This window comes from Panthera leo, chromosome A1 (assembly GCF_018350215.1).
Source record: "Panthera leo isolate Ple1 chromosome A1, P.leo_Ple1_pat1.1, whole genome shotgun sequence".
Taxonomy (NCBI): Eukaryota; Metazoa; Chordata; class Mammalia; order Carnivora; family Felidae; genus Panthera; species Panthera leo.
The window spans coordinates 146,617,178-146,631,259 of record NC_056679.1 but is presented as its reverse complement, the minus strand read 5'-3'; the positions used below and the strand labels follow the sequence as shown (position 1 = coordinate 146,631,259).

General features: G+C 38.1%; 1 protein-coding gene across 3 annotated transcripts in view; it reads right to left on the bottom strand.

The window, feature by feature from the left end:
• Window positions 1-14,082, bottom strand: part of VCAN (versican) — a 119,840-nt gene that overhangs the window by 60,948 nt on the left and 44,810 nt on the right. For 2 of the 3 annotated variants that reach the window (XM_042942886.1, XM_042942874.1), the window contains exon 7: window positions 9,926-12,925. The exons of the other annotated variant lie outside the window; for it this stretch is intronic. In XM_042942886.1, the coding sequence (XP_042798820.1) occupies window positions 9,926-12,925 (3,000 nt within the window). The remainder of the gene's footprint in view (window positions 1-9,925; window positions 12,926-14,082) is intronic. 3 annotated transcript variants of the gene reach the window in all.

The following is a 14,082-nucleotide window of genomic DNA, read 5'->3' as shown; positions in this document are numbered from 1 at the left end:
ATTTTTATTAAAATGTTTTCAACATTTATTTATTATTGAGAGACAGAGCATGAGCATGGGAGGGGCAGAGAGAGAGGGGAAGACACAGAATGTGAAGCAAGCTCCAGGCTCTGGGCTATCAGCACAGAGCCCGACGCGGGGCTTGAACTCACAAACTGCGAAATCATGACCTGACCTAACGTCGGATACTTAACCGACAGAGCCACCCAGGTGCCCCTAATTCTACTTTCTTCCTCACTTATAGATGCCAAGGTCCATTTAACACTTATGACAAAATATGATCAAAGACCACCAAAAATATGATCAAAGACCACCATTTCATTCAGGGGAGATTGTATTAGACATATTCTTTATCTCCTTAAAATGGGGAAAGTACAGAGGCTTAAAGCATCCCCTTCCCCAGGAATGTCTATTTTAGCAAGCTGTGTGCAACTCAGAAAGCCTTCACTTTACCAGTAACGTTCAACTCTCACTGTGCGTCAAAATCACATGAGATGCATTTAAAAATACAGATATCTAGTAACGAGAAATAAATAAATGAAGCAAATTTAAGAAAAAAAACGAACAAAAAATACAAATGCCTGAGCCCCTCGACTAGAAATCCAGATTTAAGTTGTATGATGAGGGATGAGGTAGTAGGTATTTTTATTTAGAGGCTCCCTGGTTATTCTAACATACAGCCAGTGTTGAGAAGCAGTGTGGGAAATATTTATGCACTGGACCATTTCCTGGTGTTTCTCAAAATCCCCTGCTCAGGATGGTGTCATGGTTGGTTAGCTGGCTAGTGCCTGGTTGGTGTAGCTCTGGGCCCTCCTGGGTAAGCAGGGTGGTGGCTCACTGAAGCAATGAGTGCCCAGAGTTTACTGTGAGGCCAAATCTAAAGATGCTTCTTATATTAACTTATTTCATATTACTTCTATTTTTTTTTTACTACAGCAAGCAAATAGCCTTTATTACACATTTTTGCTTCCTAATTATTTCAAGTTGCCTTCTCTATTAAGCTATAGATTGTGTTATCTTCTTTTTTCCAGCCACATAATAGCTTGATTGAATGGCTTTATTTCAACATCTCCAATTATTTCCTGGAATTGAGTGTGAAGAGATGAGAAGAGAATGTTTCATCTGCAGATAGTAAATGGCTTCCCTACAGAGCAGAGCAATGTAAGACTGCACCATAGTGAAACATGATGGCTATACTATATTCCGTTATACTCTACAGAAATATACGATAATAATATATTTCCTTTTTCCTCCCGCAACTTAGAAAAAACCAAAATCTTCAGAAATTTACTATATGTAGAATATGGCCAAAGCAACTAAATCACTCCATGAGAAACTAAGAAGACTGTGGTACAAAGCCAACAGATGAAGCCAGTAGAAGCCAGTCAAGACAGCATGTACTAATGATACATGTAGGCAAGCAAGTCTAGGTATAATAGACATGATAGGTCAAATTTTCATAGACACAGATGCTGAGATATAATTAAACTTTTCCTCTCACTCCAGAGGTTCTTTCTTTCCTATTTAGACTTTCAATTATTTACGGAGAAATACTTTATACCTATCGCATTTATTCAAGCAATTATTTAGAAGGTTCGCCATAATTTATTTTCCTCCCAAGAATCAAATCATTCTTTTGAAGAACAATTACAGCCTTCTTGCCATAGATAGGTGTGTTCCTCCTGATTCATACTCAAAAAGTCTAAACATTGGCATATCTAAGGAACACCACTTTTTAATACAATAAAGTACTCAGTTATCTACATGATATCCTGGGATGAAAGACCATTTCACATTTTCTGTCACCTCAGTTATGTTAAAAATTCAAAGTCCTTAAATACAAATGAAAAAAAAATATATATATATACAACAGTTTTTTACCAAACACATCCCCATCCTTGCTCCCCAGCCAGGGCCCCATTCTTGGAATCATTCTTCCAATGAAGCCACTGAATAACCAACCCTTCTTCTTGGACCTGACAAACTGACTTCACTGCCGTGTAATGTTATACACTTTGTAAACTGACAAAAAATAGGCAAGCCTTACTAAAAACATAACATTTTCAGCTTTACCTCATTAAAATGAAACCTCAGGGAGCATTTTTTCCCCTTTTCCTTTATCCCTCTTGCTCCTCTCACGATGCACGTCTCTCCCCTTGGCTACATCCCTCCCCTCAAAAACGTTCTGAACACTGTCTGGGCCCATGAATACATTTTTTATTCATTGCACAAATGAATGATCTAAGAGCTATTAAGAAAGAAGAATGTAATCCCTGTGTAGAGAACTGGGGGTTTCCTTGACAACAACAAAAAGACAGCAGGGAATGTCCATGCATTCCATGAATATGCAAGAAGAGACTAGGCCCAGTACCTGGACAATTTTATAAAAAATTTGTAAAAAGATCTTTTTCTTTGGGAAAAAAAAATGGATTGGTAGTTATCAAAAACATAAGCCCAAGTTTTTTCACACACGAAAAAGAGCAGAAAGCTAAAGATTCTACATATAGGTACTGACGAATCAATACTATATTTAAATTTTAAATAAGGGTTGCAGCTGCTTCTGATTTGCACCCAAAATGGCATCACCCTAGACAAACACAATTCATAGAGGATTAAAATTTTAAAAAGCTCTTACAGTCACACAGATACTATGGTGTAATTACAATTGGCTCCCTGCGGTATAAATCCTGAATTTTAAGATAATTCCATTTTTTACCTATTTACAGTACAAAACCATCTAAGTGTTCCTACCTTTACAAGTCCAGAATAAAATAATTACTAAAGCAGAGACGGGATTAATTTGTACTAAGTAGTTCCCATGTGTCAGGCACTATGCTTGGTGCTTTGTTGTCATGAAATATTAACTCTATTATATCTCTACCACAGTGATGGGCAAACCCTTGAAGAGATCCCTTTATCCTTGAAGCAACCTAGTGAGTTTGTAGTATTGTTGTATATGTTTAACATTATAACAACTGAGGCTTCTGGAGATAAAGCAATTTTTAAGGCCAAACAGAGTGAAATAACAATGCTGACAAAGAACTCAGGACTGTTTCCAAGGCTCTTTACACTGTCAACTGTCTTTTCCGTGTATCCTATGAACACAACAGACTATCTACCCATGTTCATTTAGAACGTCACAGAGCGTGCTCCAAAAATCCAGTTCTAGTGTAGTATCTTGTACATGGTAATTACCTGACTTGAGTAAAAGAGAAAAAAATATATTGGTATATTATATGTACAGGTGTGTATATATGTATGCGTGTGTGTGTGTGTGTGTGTGTGTGTGTGTGTATAGGTAGGTGATCATTTTCCTTGTTTCATAATCTCTGTGGCTTGGAAAAAAGAGTATGGGTCAAAGTTTAGGTAGTACTACTCCTTCTATACATAATAACCATTACATCTATTTTGCTGGCAAAAAGTTCTGACAAAGAAATTAAGAAATTTCTGGGTCCACACCATGGATAAATAAAAGAAGGACTGACTCCAGACTCTCCAATCTCTAGCACTTGTTTCTGTAATACTAGTGGTCAAAAATCACTTGAATTAGATGTTATAAACCTTTAACTCACCTTTTAGAGTACGTAGCCCACCCTTCGTAAAGTAGCTTTATGCCATTTAACTTTAAAGGTGTGTCACTTTGAACCATGACATGGGAATACATTTTGGAAAGTTAAACATATTTAATCTACAGAAGATGCTACATTTGTCAAAAAAGCATGAATCACTGAAGGATAAGAAAGTAGTATGAGAACACCGCCTCCTGAAGAAGTTGGCTGAATATCTCTGGTTTCCACACACTGTGCAGGTTTCTAGGTGAATACTAAGAAGGCATTCATCTTCCAAAGCAGGCTGTGACCCTCTGTCATACTGGTGCTATTTAGAAAAATGTCTGATTATATTTGTGGCTCCTTAGTCCCCACTGATGAGCCTCTGTTAGGCAGCAAAAGGTTAATAACTGGTTTCCAGTAATTTGTTTTTGATCTTCCTCTCCAACAAGGACCCAGCTGAAGCCTTATCCTTCTCACAGAATATTCTCTGACCTCTATGCCTCCAGTGATTCCTTCATTCACTGACCCTAGCTGCCATTTATAGCTGGTACCACATCACCTTGTGTGTAACTATATGTTTCCATACTGCAGTTATGTTTGATTGTGTTAATATTGGCTCCCCAGAAATGCTCTATGCCTTTAAAGTCCTTGGAAGCAGGGTTTATGGTTTATGTTTATTCTGTGCCTCTTGTAATATCTGTGAAAGGACTAGGTGTGTTGTAGCTTTGCCTTTACCAAGATAAACCTTGCTTGACTATGCTATGCTGGAAGACAGTGTGTGCCTTTCTCTCGAGTTCATTGCCAGTGACAGATAAGTGGTATTTGTCTTTAAATAAAGTCCCACCTCAGTAGTAGTTGTGATAACACTAAGTTGTAACGGCAAATGCTATTTTCAGAAAGAATAGGCATCGGATCATGTTAGGAAGATAATAAAGTTCTTTTTAGTTATCTAGGGAACATGTCTTTTATTATTAAACTTTAACTTGTGAAGAAACAATTTCAGTTTTTTGAATTGTATCTCGAGGTGGGTGGGTTAATAAAACATTCATAGAGCATTTAAAGAAATTGACAGTCTACTATGTGTTTGTGTCTGCATGTCTATATGTGAGCAGTGTGTGCATGTATATGTTACACATAAAAAATATTTCACTTAGAAGGACTTTCTAAAAAAGGTAACCGCTGGTCTGTAATGTAGTGTTAAACTCACTAATAAATTTAGTAACACTAAGGTCAATTCTTTTCTTCGTAGTATAGAAACAAAGGGAAGAGAGTCTCTTCCCTTTTCATTATTTGACTATTAGAAGAGGAACTTGATCCTTTTCTAGATTTCAGGCAGCCAAGGAGAGATGGTGAAAGCCATCCTAATTCCCTCCAGAAAAAAGAGAAAGTGCTTCTCTGGCAGGGAGCCATAGCTGGAGACCAGCAAAGGGAACCATCATGTGTGCAAGCGCTGGCCCCATCCAATTTCAGGGATGTGTTCAGAAATTCTGAAGGGAAGAAGCAGCCCAGAACCAGCGCCACAAATTTCAGGATGCTGTTCTCTTGCTATGGCAGGTACTTGAATAGCATCCGCAGCCCCCAATATTAGCAGCAAACTAAACACAAACCATGAGCCTCCGTTCCCTATTTGCAGTACTTTCCCTAGTTGTCTCACAAATTATCTGTGAAGTTCAAACATGAAAATATATGTAGACCATGCCCCGAAAGTATCGAGCTCCAAGTGTGAGCCCGATGATGACTTAGCTCTGCACATACACATGATGTTCTGAAATGTAACTATACATTACTTTGATTATGCACAGGCATTGGTAAGATTGAAACTAGACTTGCTTCATTTGCTTTATTCAGCAACACACAAAGTTATTTAAAGGTAAACATCAAGATGTATATTATGATACTGAGATAAAAGTATTGATAATCAGACCAATTTAAAAAATGTTCTCAAGTTAAATTAATTCATTCAGGAATGAATTATTATTGCTGCTTTCTTTTGAATTCGCTAGAAGTTATTATTCTTTTTCTAGCTGTGTTTTGAGGTACATGTTATTTTACTTAAAAAAATTTTTTTTAATGTTTTATTTATTTTTGAGAGAGAGAGAAAGACAGAGTGCGAGTGGGGGAGGGGCAAAGAGAGAAGGAAACACAGAATCTGAAGCTGGCTCCAGGCTCTGAGCTGTCAGCGCAGAGCCCAACGCAGGGATTGAACTCACGGACCGCAAGCTCATGACCTGAGCTGCACTCAGACACTTAACCGACTAAGCCACCCAGGTGTCCCATGAGGTACATGTTATTTTAGAAACTGCCACAAAATAAGATCTGATTCCTGATCTCCTCTCAAATATGAACGTGAACAGTGCAGTGTTGGGGTATAGTGGGGAACAGAGCTGCCTTTCAAATATTAACCAGAAGAGCCACTCTTTCATGTGCTCAAAATATAGTGTCCCTAATAAGATTTTGTTTGGAGAAAGGAATCTGATATAATAAAAAATCTTAAAGTAATTTTTCTACATTATAAATGTTATAAAAATGAAAAATACATGATTTTTAAAAATTATATGAAGCTGGGGCACCTGGGTGGCTCCGTCGGTTAAGCATATGACTTTGGCTCAAGTGGTGATCTCGTGGTTCGTGGGTTCAAGTTCCACGTCAGGCTCTGTGCTAACAGCTCACAGTCTGGAGCTGCCTAGAATTCAGTCTCCCTCCTCCTTTGCCCCTCCCTCCTCTCACTCTCTCTCTCTCTCTCTCTCTCAAAAAAAAAAAAAATTATATGAAGCTATCTTGTATAAACGTTGCCTTTCAAAAAATGATGACTGGGCACCCAATGATACAAATATTGCCATTCGCCCAGACATCTATCTCCTGTTCCCAGAGCCAACATCCCTTATCCTTCATCCTGTCCTCAGTGATATTAGCATTATGTACACTGCTCCAAAGTACAGATACAAATGCAGGAGGAATTGGTGATATGAGAGTTATTTCTGAATGATATAAGCAATAAGGTACCATAATTACCAATAAGGAAACCGAGCAAAATGAATTCTAATTTAGAGGCCAAAATTATCTTTCTCAAAATCTCACTAATTTTTAATACCATTACATTAATAATTTTATCAATACCTTAATACTTATGTCATTTTAGTTTAATACTGGCCTTACACCTGCCTTATACTTAGATGTAAATTATAAAACTATCAAAAAAGACCACCTGACAAAACAAATAGTATCAAGCTGGCCTGACAAATAGGATGTTGTATATACAAACACATTTTAAAAAAACAAACTAATAAGCCATCTATTTTAAGGTTATAACTATGAGCATTTGCATAATAACATTCAAATTTAATATCTGCACATTTACAAATTATCCTTTGGTTTAAAGATAACAGTATACCAGTTTTTCAAAACATTCACAGTTCTGTCACCCCAACGTGTGACACTTCAGATGATACAGGGGAGCATTCTTTAAAAAAAAGAAAAAAAAAAAGCCCAGAATTGAAAAAACTTTCTACACCATTAAATCCTGTAGACTTCATACATGTTCACAAAGAAAAGCTTTCAATAATTTTTCAAAATGCAGGTGTGCAAATTACTCCTGAAGTAGACAGGAGTCATGTTTTCAGTATCCCCCGAACCACTGTTAAACACACCCCATAGCATTTTTCAGCTCATAAAACTTTTATGAGCTGAAAAGTTCCTTCAGATTTTTTTAACTGCTAACTACAGTTGCCCTCCAGCAACAGCACCTTAAGCTGCTATTAAGATCCATTTCAGCAAATATAACATAAACGTGTCTTGAGTAGCATGTTTTGTTTCATAGTAGTAAAAAAAAAATCGAGATTTACATGACTTGCTGAGCACAGCAAAAAATTATGAATGCCTTGGTTTAGTGTAGCACGGGTGGCATTTTTGCTTACTTGGGCATATAGTACATGTAGAGGGGGGTTCTATGTTTGTGAATAGATTTATACAAGTTCATACGTGAACCAAGGATTTTCCAATCTGGGAAAATGTGCCTTGATACATAAAAAGTTGGTTTCCAGGCACATGTGTATTTTTCCTTATTAACGTACACCTGCCTTAGAACTCATTAATTTAACATCTGCTTTAAGGTTTTCCGTTGCCAAAGTTCAAGATGCTTAAAAAATTAACTTTCTCGTGTAAAAGCAGCAAAATTAGTAAAAGTCAGCAGTTGGAGCTGAGTAAACCTTGTTGTCTTATCAAGACAATAAACAATGCTTTTAGTCCGAAGGAGAATGGCCTCTTTCAAGTGTACAAAAATGATAGGTAGATGTAAGATAGAGAAAAAGGGAGACAGAGAGACGCGGGGAGGGAACGAGATAACTACAGGCTATAGCTCTATCTCTTCCCCCGGCCCCCGCCCTACTATCCACACACCGGAATCTCCTCCTGATGGAGAATCCCGACCATTCCCTTTGTAGACTTTTCTGCCCTATTGTTATCAATGCTGAAGGAAAACTAGTATGAGAGAGAATCATGGCCCCATGTTTTCAAAGTGGAAGAAGGCAGAGGACACACCTAGGCATGTCTCCCAGACCAGCTGAATTAAGTTCACACCTCAAATATAAACATGCACCTTTGTATAAAACGGTTTCTGGGTTAGCTACTCAGAACCACCATTTTGAGTCACCATTTATAAACTTAGATTTTTTTTTTTATGACTGCCAATTTTTCCAGGAAGATAAAGTTTCACACTTTCTATTTTTTAACTCGATCACCCTAACCTTATCACACAGTTTTCCATTTAGAAAAGTTTTTAAGTGCAGAATGGTTTTACTGTTTCCTATATTATTTGATTCAGCGTAGAATCTACGATAACATGAGAGTAATCTAAATTGGGAAAAACTTCTGCATAGTCAGTCTTTCTAATCCTAGTTTCAAAAGGTGGAAAGGGAATGTAAGAAACAGGAAACATGAGATAGTTTCCAAGAAACTATCATTAGCAGAACAATAATGTCCAACCCTGGCCTCTTTCAACTGTACTAGACAGTGGACATTACCTTCAATACTCTGGGAATGTATTCCTTTCTACTTACTGCTCTGCAAGAGGCTTTACACTGAGAAAGTTCTAGATACTATGACTGTGAAGTTGCCACCTACAGCAATGGAAGCCAGCTGACCTGACGAATAGAGCGACCTGTTTGTTTCCAATAGGTACACTCCAATAGGTATCCTCTAATGAGGATAGCATCACTTTTAAGAAAATGACACCCTGAGGGGAATGTCTTACCAGCAAGAGAGAGAACCTGCTAAAAAAAAAATTCTTCTAGCCCAACCTCTCAGACCCCGGTAAAGGAAAAATCACTATTCTTTCAAATCACATATTTAAACTAGTATATAGCAATTTAACTAAAATCAGTGATCTTAACTTCTAAATTAAAAAGATACAAACCTGAATTGATCTATTAAACTGTATGCACTATGTGTTCTCAGCTCAGCTTACCAAATTCAAAAGATGGTGTGGTCTGACCTTTAGGAAGGAATAAGTTGCATTTGATAATGAAAATGGCAAGTATTATTCGATGTAAAGAAACTGTTTTTAGGAATTTTGCTGGAGAGATAAATAAAATATTTGAGCAGAATAGAAGGCATCATAAAAATTCCTAGAGATAAAACAATGATATCATAAAATAAGTAACATTACAGCCTGTTTTTTAAGGAGCAGAAGTAATGCTGACATATCCATATCTGAAATTATATGTGACACAATGAATTATAGCATTTCCTAGAACTGAGCTAGATTGTATTTGTTGTAAATATTCAGAGCCTTATTAAAATACCCAAGAGACAACAGCTTAACAGTATGTTGAACTTTCATAAAATAACATTTAAACTACAGACCTGTTACCCACCCCACAAGCTGTACAACAAACCTACAAAATCCTGGGAGAGAAAACGCAAAGCAAACCTGTAGACATCTTTCTATCAGCCTTAGACATGTGCCAATACAGTTTTAGCTGTCCACAATGTAAGTGCTGAAGGTTAATAGTTAAAGACCAATGGAATGTTAACACAGTCTAGTACTACACTTGAGTAGTAATGCATGGAAAGACACTGAAATTAAAACATTTTGTTCTGCATGTTCTGAAGTGATGTAACAGTGATGATTGGTTATATTAGATGACAAAGCAGGGCTTCTTAGAACTTTAAAAAACACACTCGTATCTAACATTCTTCCAAATAACATATTCTTCCAATTCTTGTACAAATATATGCAGCTAAAATACAGAAATTTTCACACTCCAGTTATCTTCTAATGGCAGCATTTGGTATGTTGATTTTTTTTTTTCCAAAAGTAATTTTCAAGATAAAATGCAGATTGCCTTGACTGGTATGTCTAGAAAGCAAAGACTTACCTGTCTTGTTTTCTCTGACCTCAATAATATAAACATTTATGTCAGGATGGAATTTTGTCCCTGCTGGGGGTTCTGGAGTGGAAAGCGCCTGAGGTCTGAAGGCCTCTTTGCCTTCCACAGTGGGTGGTCTTGTTGGCTGTGTAGCAGATGGAGTACTTGAAGTTGTGAAATACTCTCTATCAATATCAGTTTCTGTTTCCTTCACTACAACATCCTCGAGTGTAGTGGGAGGAACACGAGATGTTGATTCTCCAATGATTACCATGTCTCTGGTTGTTTCTTCTCCGGGCTCCCTGTCAATGAGAGGCGGTTTCTCAGTGGGTGCTGGAGATGGCTTGGATGAAGTCGTGTGGAGTCTTTCTACTGAACTGAAGGTGGCAGTGATATCACTTGGAACAGTGGCTTTAATTGTTGAAAATTTGGGTATTTCTGTGGCTTTGGGCTTTTCAAATAATCCTGAGCCTAAATCCATATAATCTAGAGATATTTTCTCTCTTTTCTCGGTAGTGGTTTCCTCTATAAGCTGGGTAACATGGGTGCCGAAAGGTGATACAAATCCCCCTGGACTAGTACTTTCTGTTTCATACTTTCGTTCAGGCTCTGGACTTAAAGACACCTCTGACCCTATACTTGGCATTAGTGTTACTGCTTCATCAGTTTCTGCTTTGTGCTCGGTGACAGCACCAGGTAGATAAGACATACTATGCTCAATTTTTCCAACTGGAGTTGTTTCTAAAACTGGGACTCTCTCAGAACCTGTCACCAATCTGTCTTCAGAGACTGTGTATGCTGACCCATCACTCTCTTGTTCATCTAAAGGTGTTGCTGCCTCCTTGGCTGTGTCAACTGCAGAACTGAGAGTAGGAACTGGTTTCTCTGAAGTCTGTTCTTCCCAAGGGAATTCTTCTTGAATTGTTCCCTGCATGATTTTTGTTGTTGTTCTTAGACTCTCAGGAGAAGGAGTTGATTCAAGATGAGTCTGATCAATGACATGTATGTCTTGAGAGGGTGCACCCAGAACTTCACCTTCTGAGGGAACAGAAGGTACCAACACTCCCCATTCTGTCTTGGGAATTACAGAAAGAGGAATGGTATGGGAAGTGTCTACATAAGTAGTAGATTCTTGGGTGCTACTATAATTAACAAATGCCAATCCTTCTACTTCCGAAGTCTGGGCAAATTGGGGGACAGTAGATACTGGCTTAGAGACATCCCTATATTCTCCTTCATCCAAAGCACTTCCTTCTGTAGTTGCATAAACAACTTGGCCTTCCGTGCTTGTGACAAGTGGAACTCTTTCTTTGATTGTAGAATCTCTCAAAGTTGGCTTTTCTGCAATACTAGTTAACATAGTTGGCTGAAATCCAACTGTGAATTTTCCGTGGCCTGTTGTATCTTCCTCAGTTAACTCCTCTAATGGCTTTTGAGTACTATCTGGAAAAAGAGTAAATTCATCTCCTCCATCTTCAGTGAAACTTGGGATTTCTTTATCATTTCCACTCACTTCTGTAGTAGTGAGTAAGGCAGGGGGGAATCTTGGAGGGCCTGCATGTTCTGTGAACTCTAAAGGCTTCAATGTTGTATTATCTTCATCCCATGCCCATTTTGATATAGTGACCACCTCCACATTTAAAGTGCTGTGGCTCAAATGTGTTGTCGTAATACCCTCATCATACTTTGTAGTTTCTTGATAGCCATCTGTTTCTAATTCAACTGGTGTTGTCATAAAGTCTTCCTCCACATCTCTTGCTTCTGGGGGCTTTGTTGTTGTCAGTGCTGGAGAATAAAAAGGTTTGGTCATTTCCACTGAATACTCTGTAAGATGAACTTGCTCTGAGGAAGTGGTCGAGAACTGCATTCCAGAGAAGTCGTCTTCCTCTATTTTTCCTACAAATGGATCTTTTGTAATCTTTTCCTGTATCTCATCATCAGTGTAAGTATCTGTTTTCAACTCTGGACTTAGTGTTCCTGTTCTTTCTCTTCCTTGTGCCATTTCTGTTTGTGGAGAGGGGTAAATAACTGTGGATATTCCCTCGACTAATCTTTTATCACCAGAATAAGGAAACAATTCTACTTCTGTATGATGTTGTGATGGGAAAGGTGTAGTAGACACATACTGGCCAAAAAAATCTTCAGTTATCCTTCCATTAGTTTGTTTCTCTTCCCATTTGTCTGTAGATGATTCATTACTGTCAGGCAGAGTTACAGGTGAAATAATTGTTGAGGCTGAGACTGACTCCCTGTCCTCTAGTTGAGTGGAGGTGGTGTCTTCTGATGTCTTTGACACTGTAACAATTTCAGGTATTTGGCTCAAGACCAAGGTGCTCTGACCAGATCTAACTGCAAATGTTCTGTCTTCCCTGTCATCTTCTCCCACGGTGAATCCATAGTGGCTTGTGGTCACAGATTCAGAAATAGCGCTTACTGTTTTCTTTTCAGTTTTGGATTCCAACGTCATTGTTGTAGATACAAATGGTGTTTCAGTTGCAGACAATTCCTTGGAAGGAATGTGCTTTGAGATTTCCATAGATGTTACCAAGGGACCCACTTCTATTTGTTCAATTTGGGTAACTGATTCTCGTGTTTGTATGTCTTCCCTGACACCATCCCATGAATCAGGAGCAGGACGGGGGATGACGGTTGTACTTTGGGGTGCTTCTTCCCTAATTTCAGATATGTCTGGCTCTCCAAGTGGTCCTGATGCAGAAGGTGAGTAGTAGTCCAAATCCCAAGGCTTTCTGGTACTCCCAGCAGGTGTGGATGATTCAGTGGCTACTCTGTGTGTGACAGCTTGAGACTGAACTGTGGTTTTCTGTTCAAAACTGACTATATTTCCCACAGGAGGGAACTTTGTTGTAATTATAGGTAAGTCAGTGATTAAAGGGATGACTGGTGTTGTTCTGTCAGGTACCATTTGTAGTTCTTCAGAAAAACTGGATGATGCAGTTTCTGCAAGGATATTCAGTTCGATGGTTGTAGCCTCTGATATATTCTGTTTAGCTAGAAAAATAATTTCAAAGAGTTGATTAGACAAGTCACTAATAAAAAGTTGTACGTCCAGTGTTTGTCAAGTGCTGCTGTGTACTTTGGGGTGACCCAAAAGCGTTTGTGATGAAGGGAATCTAGAAACTATAATTAAATTAACTCAGACAATTGAACATTTTATAGTCACAAACTGATCACTTGTTTCATATCGTAAGGGTTATCACTGCTTTTACCCATAAGTATGAATGACTGTTTTTGGTTAGGGAAAATGAATATTATGTATTTTAAGATAAAGAGAAGTCCAAAAAAATATGAATGTAGAGTTTGGAAACAGTGGATAGGTTACTTATCAGAAACTACAGCAGCAAATCAAAGCCTAGTAGGAAAACTTGGTAATACTACTCTTCTGAAGGGTTCCTGTGTACTCTGCCTCTATCTTTCTCCCTCCTTTTCAAGCTGCACTGTGTCTCAGGGGAGAGGGAGTGCCTCAGATTGCAAAACAACAAAAAAGCCACATCAAATGTACCCAAGATACATGTAAACTATTACATCGTCCATAATGTGGGGGGTTTCATAAAAACAGGATATTAAACATTTTAATACCACTCTTCACTTGATTCCAGGTGTTGAGACATTTGTCTTCATCTTCCTTTCCACTCTGCAGTGCAGCCTTGTTTCTAATAAACAATAAGATGTTTCTGGCAGAGGCTGCTTGGCATTTTTGATACTTGTGTGTTTTGTTCTACGTTCCACACACTATGTTTGCAACTCTTAAGGGTCTTGGTTCCAGGCTTACTTTAGCATGAAATACGAACATAGACCAGGAAGTGAAGTACCCACATGATATATTTTAGGTTTGTAATTACAAATCACTGGAAACAACTCCGAGCATCAGAAAGAACGGTCTCAGGCAATAAAAAGTAACATGTCATCATAAAATGCTACATTATAATAACTCCAGATTTACAAAGAATGGCCTGTCCTGTTTAAAGAAATGTAAAATGTGTGTAAAAGTGACGGTGTTATAGACGAGATTCCTTTTCAACATAGGGAAAATGCAGCGGCTTAGTACACAAAGATTTTTGTTTCTTAAAAAAAATCGGACTTTCAAAAATGAAAAAGTAGTCACCACTAAATTCAGAAGGAACTGTTCTAAGGAAACACGCAGTCAC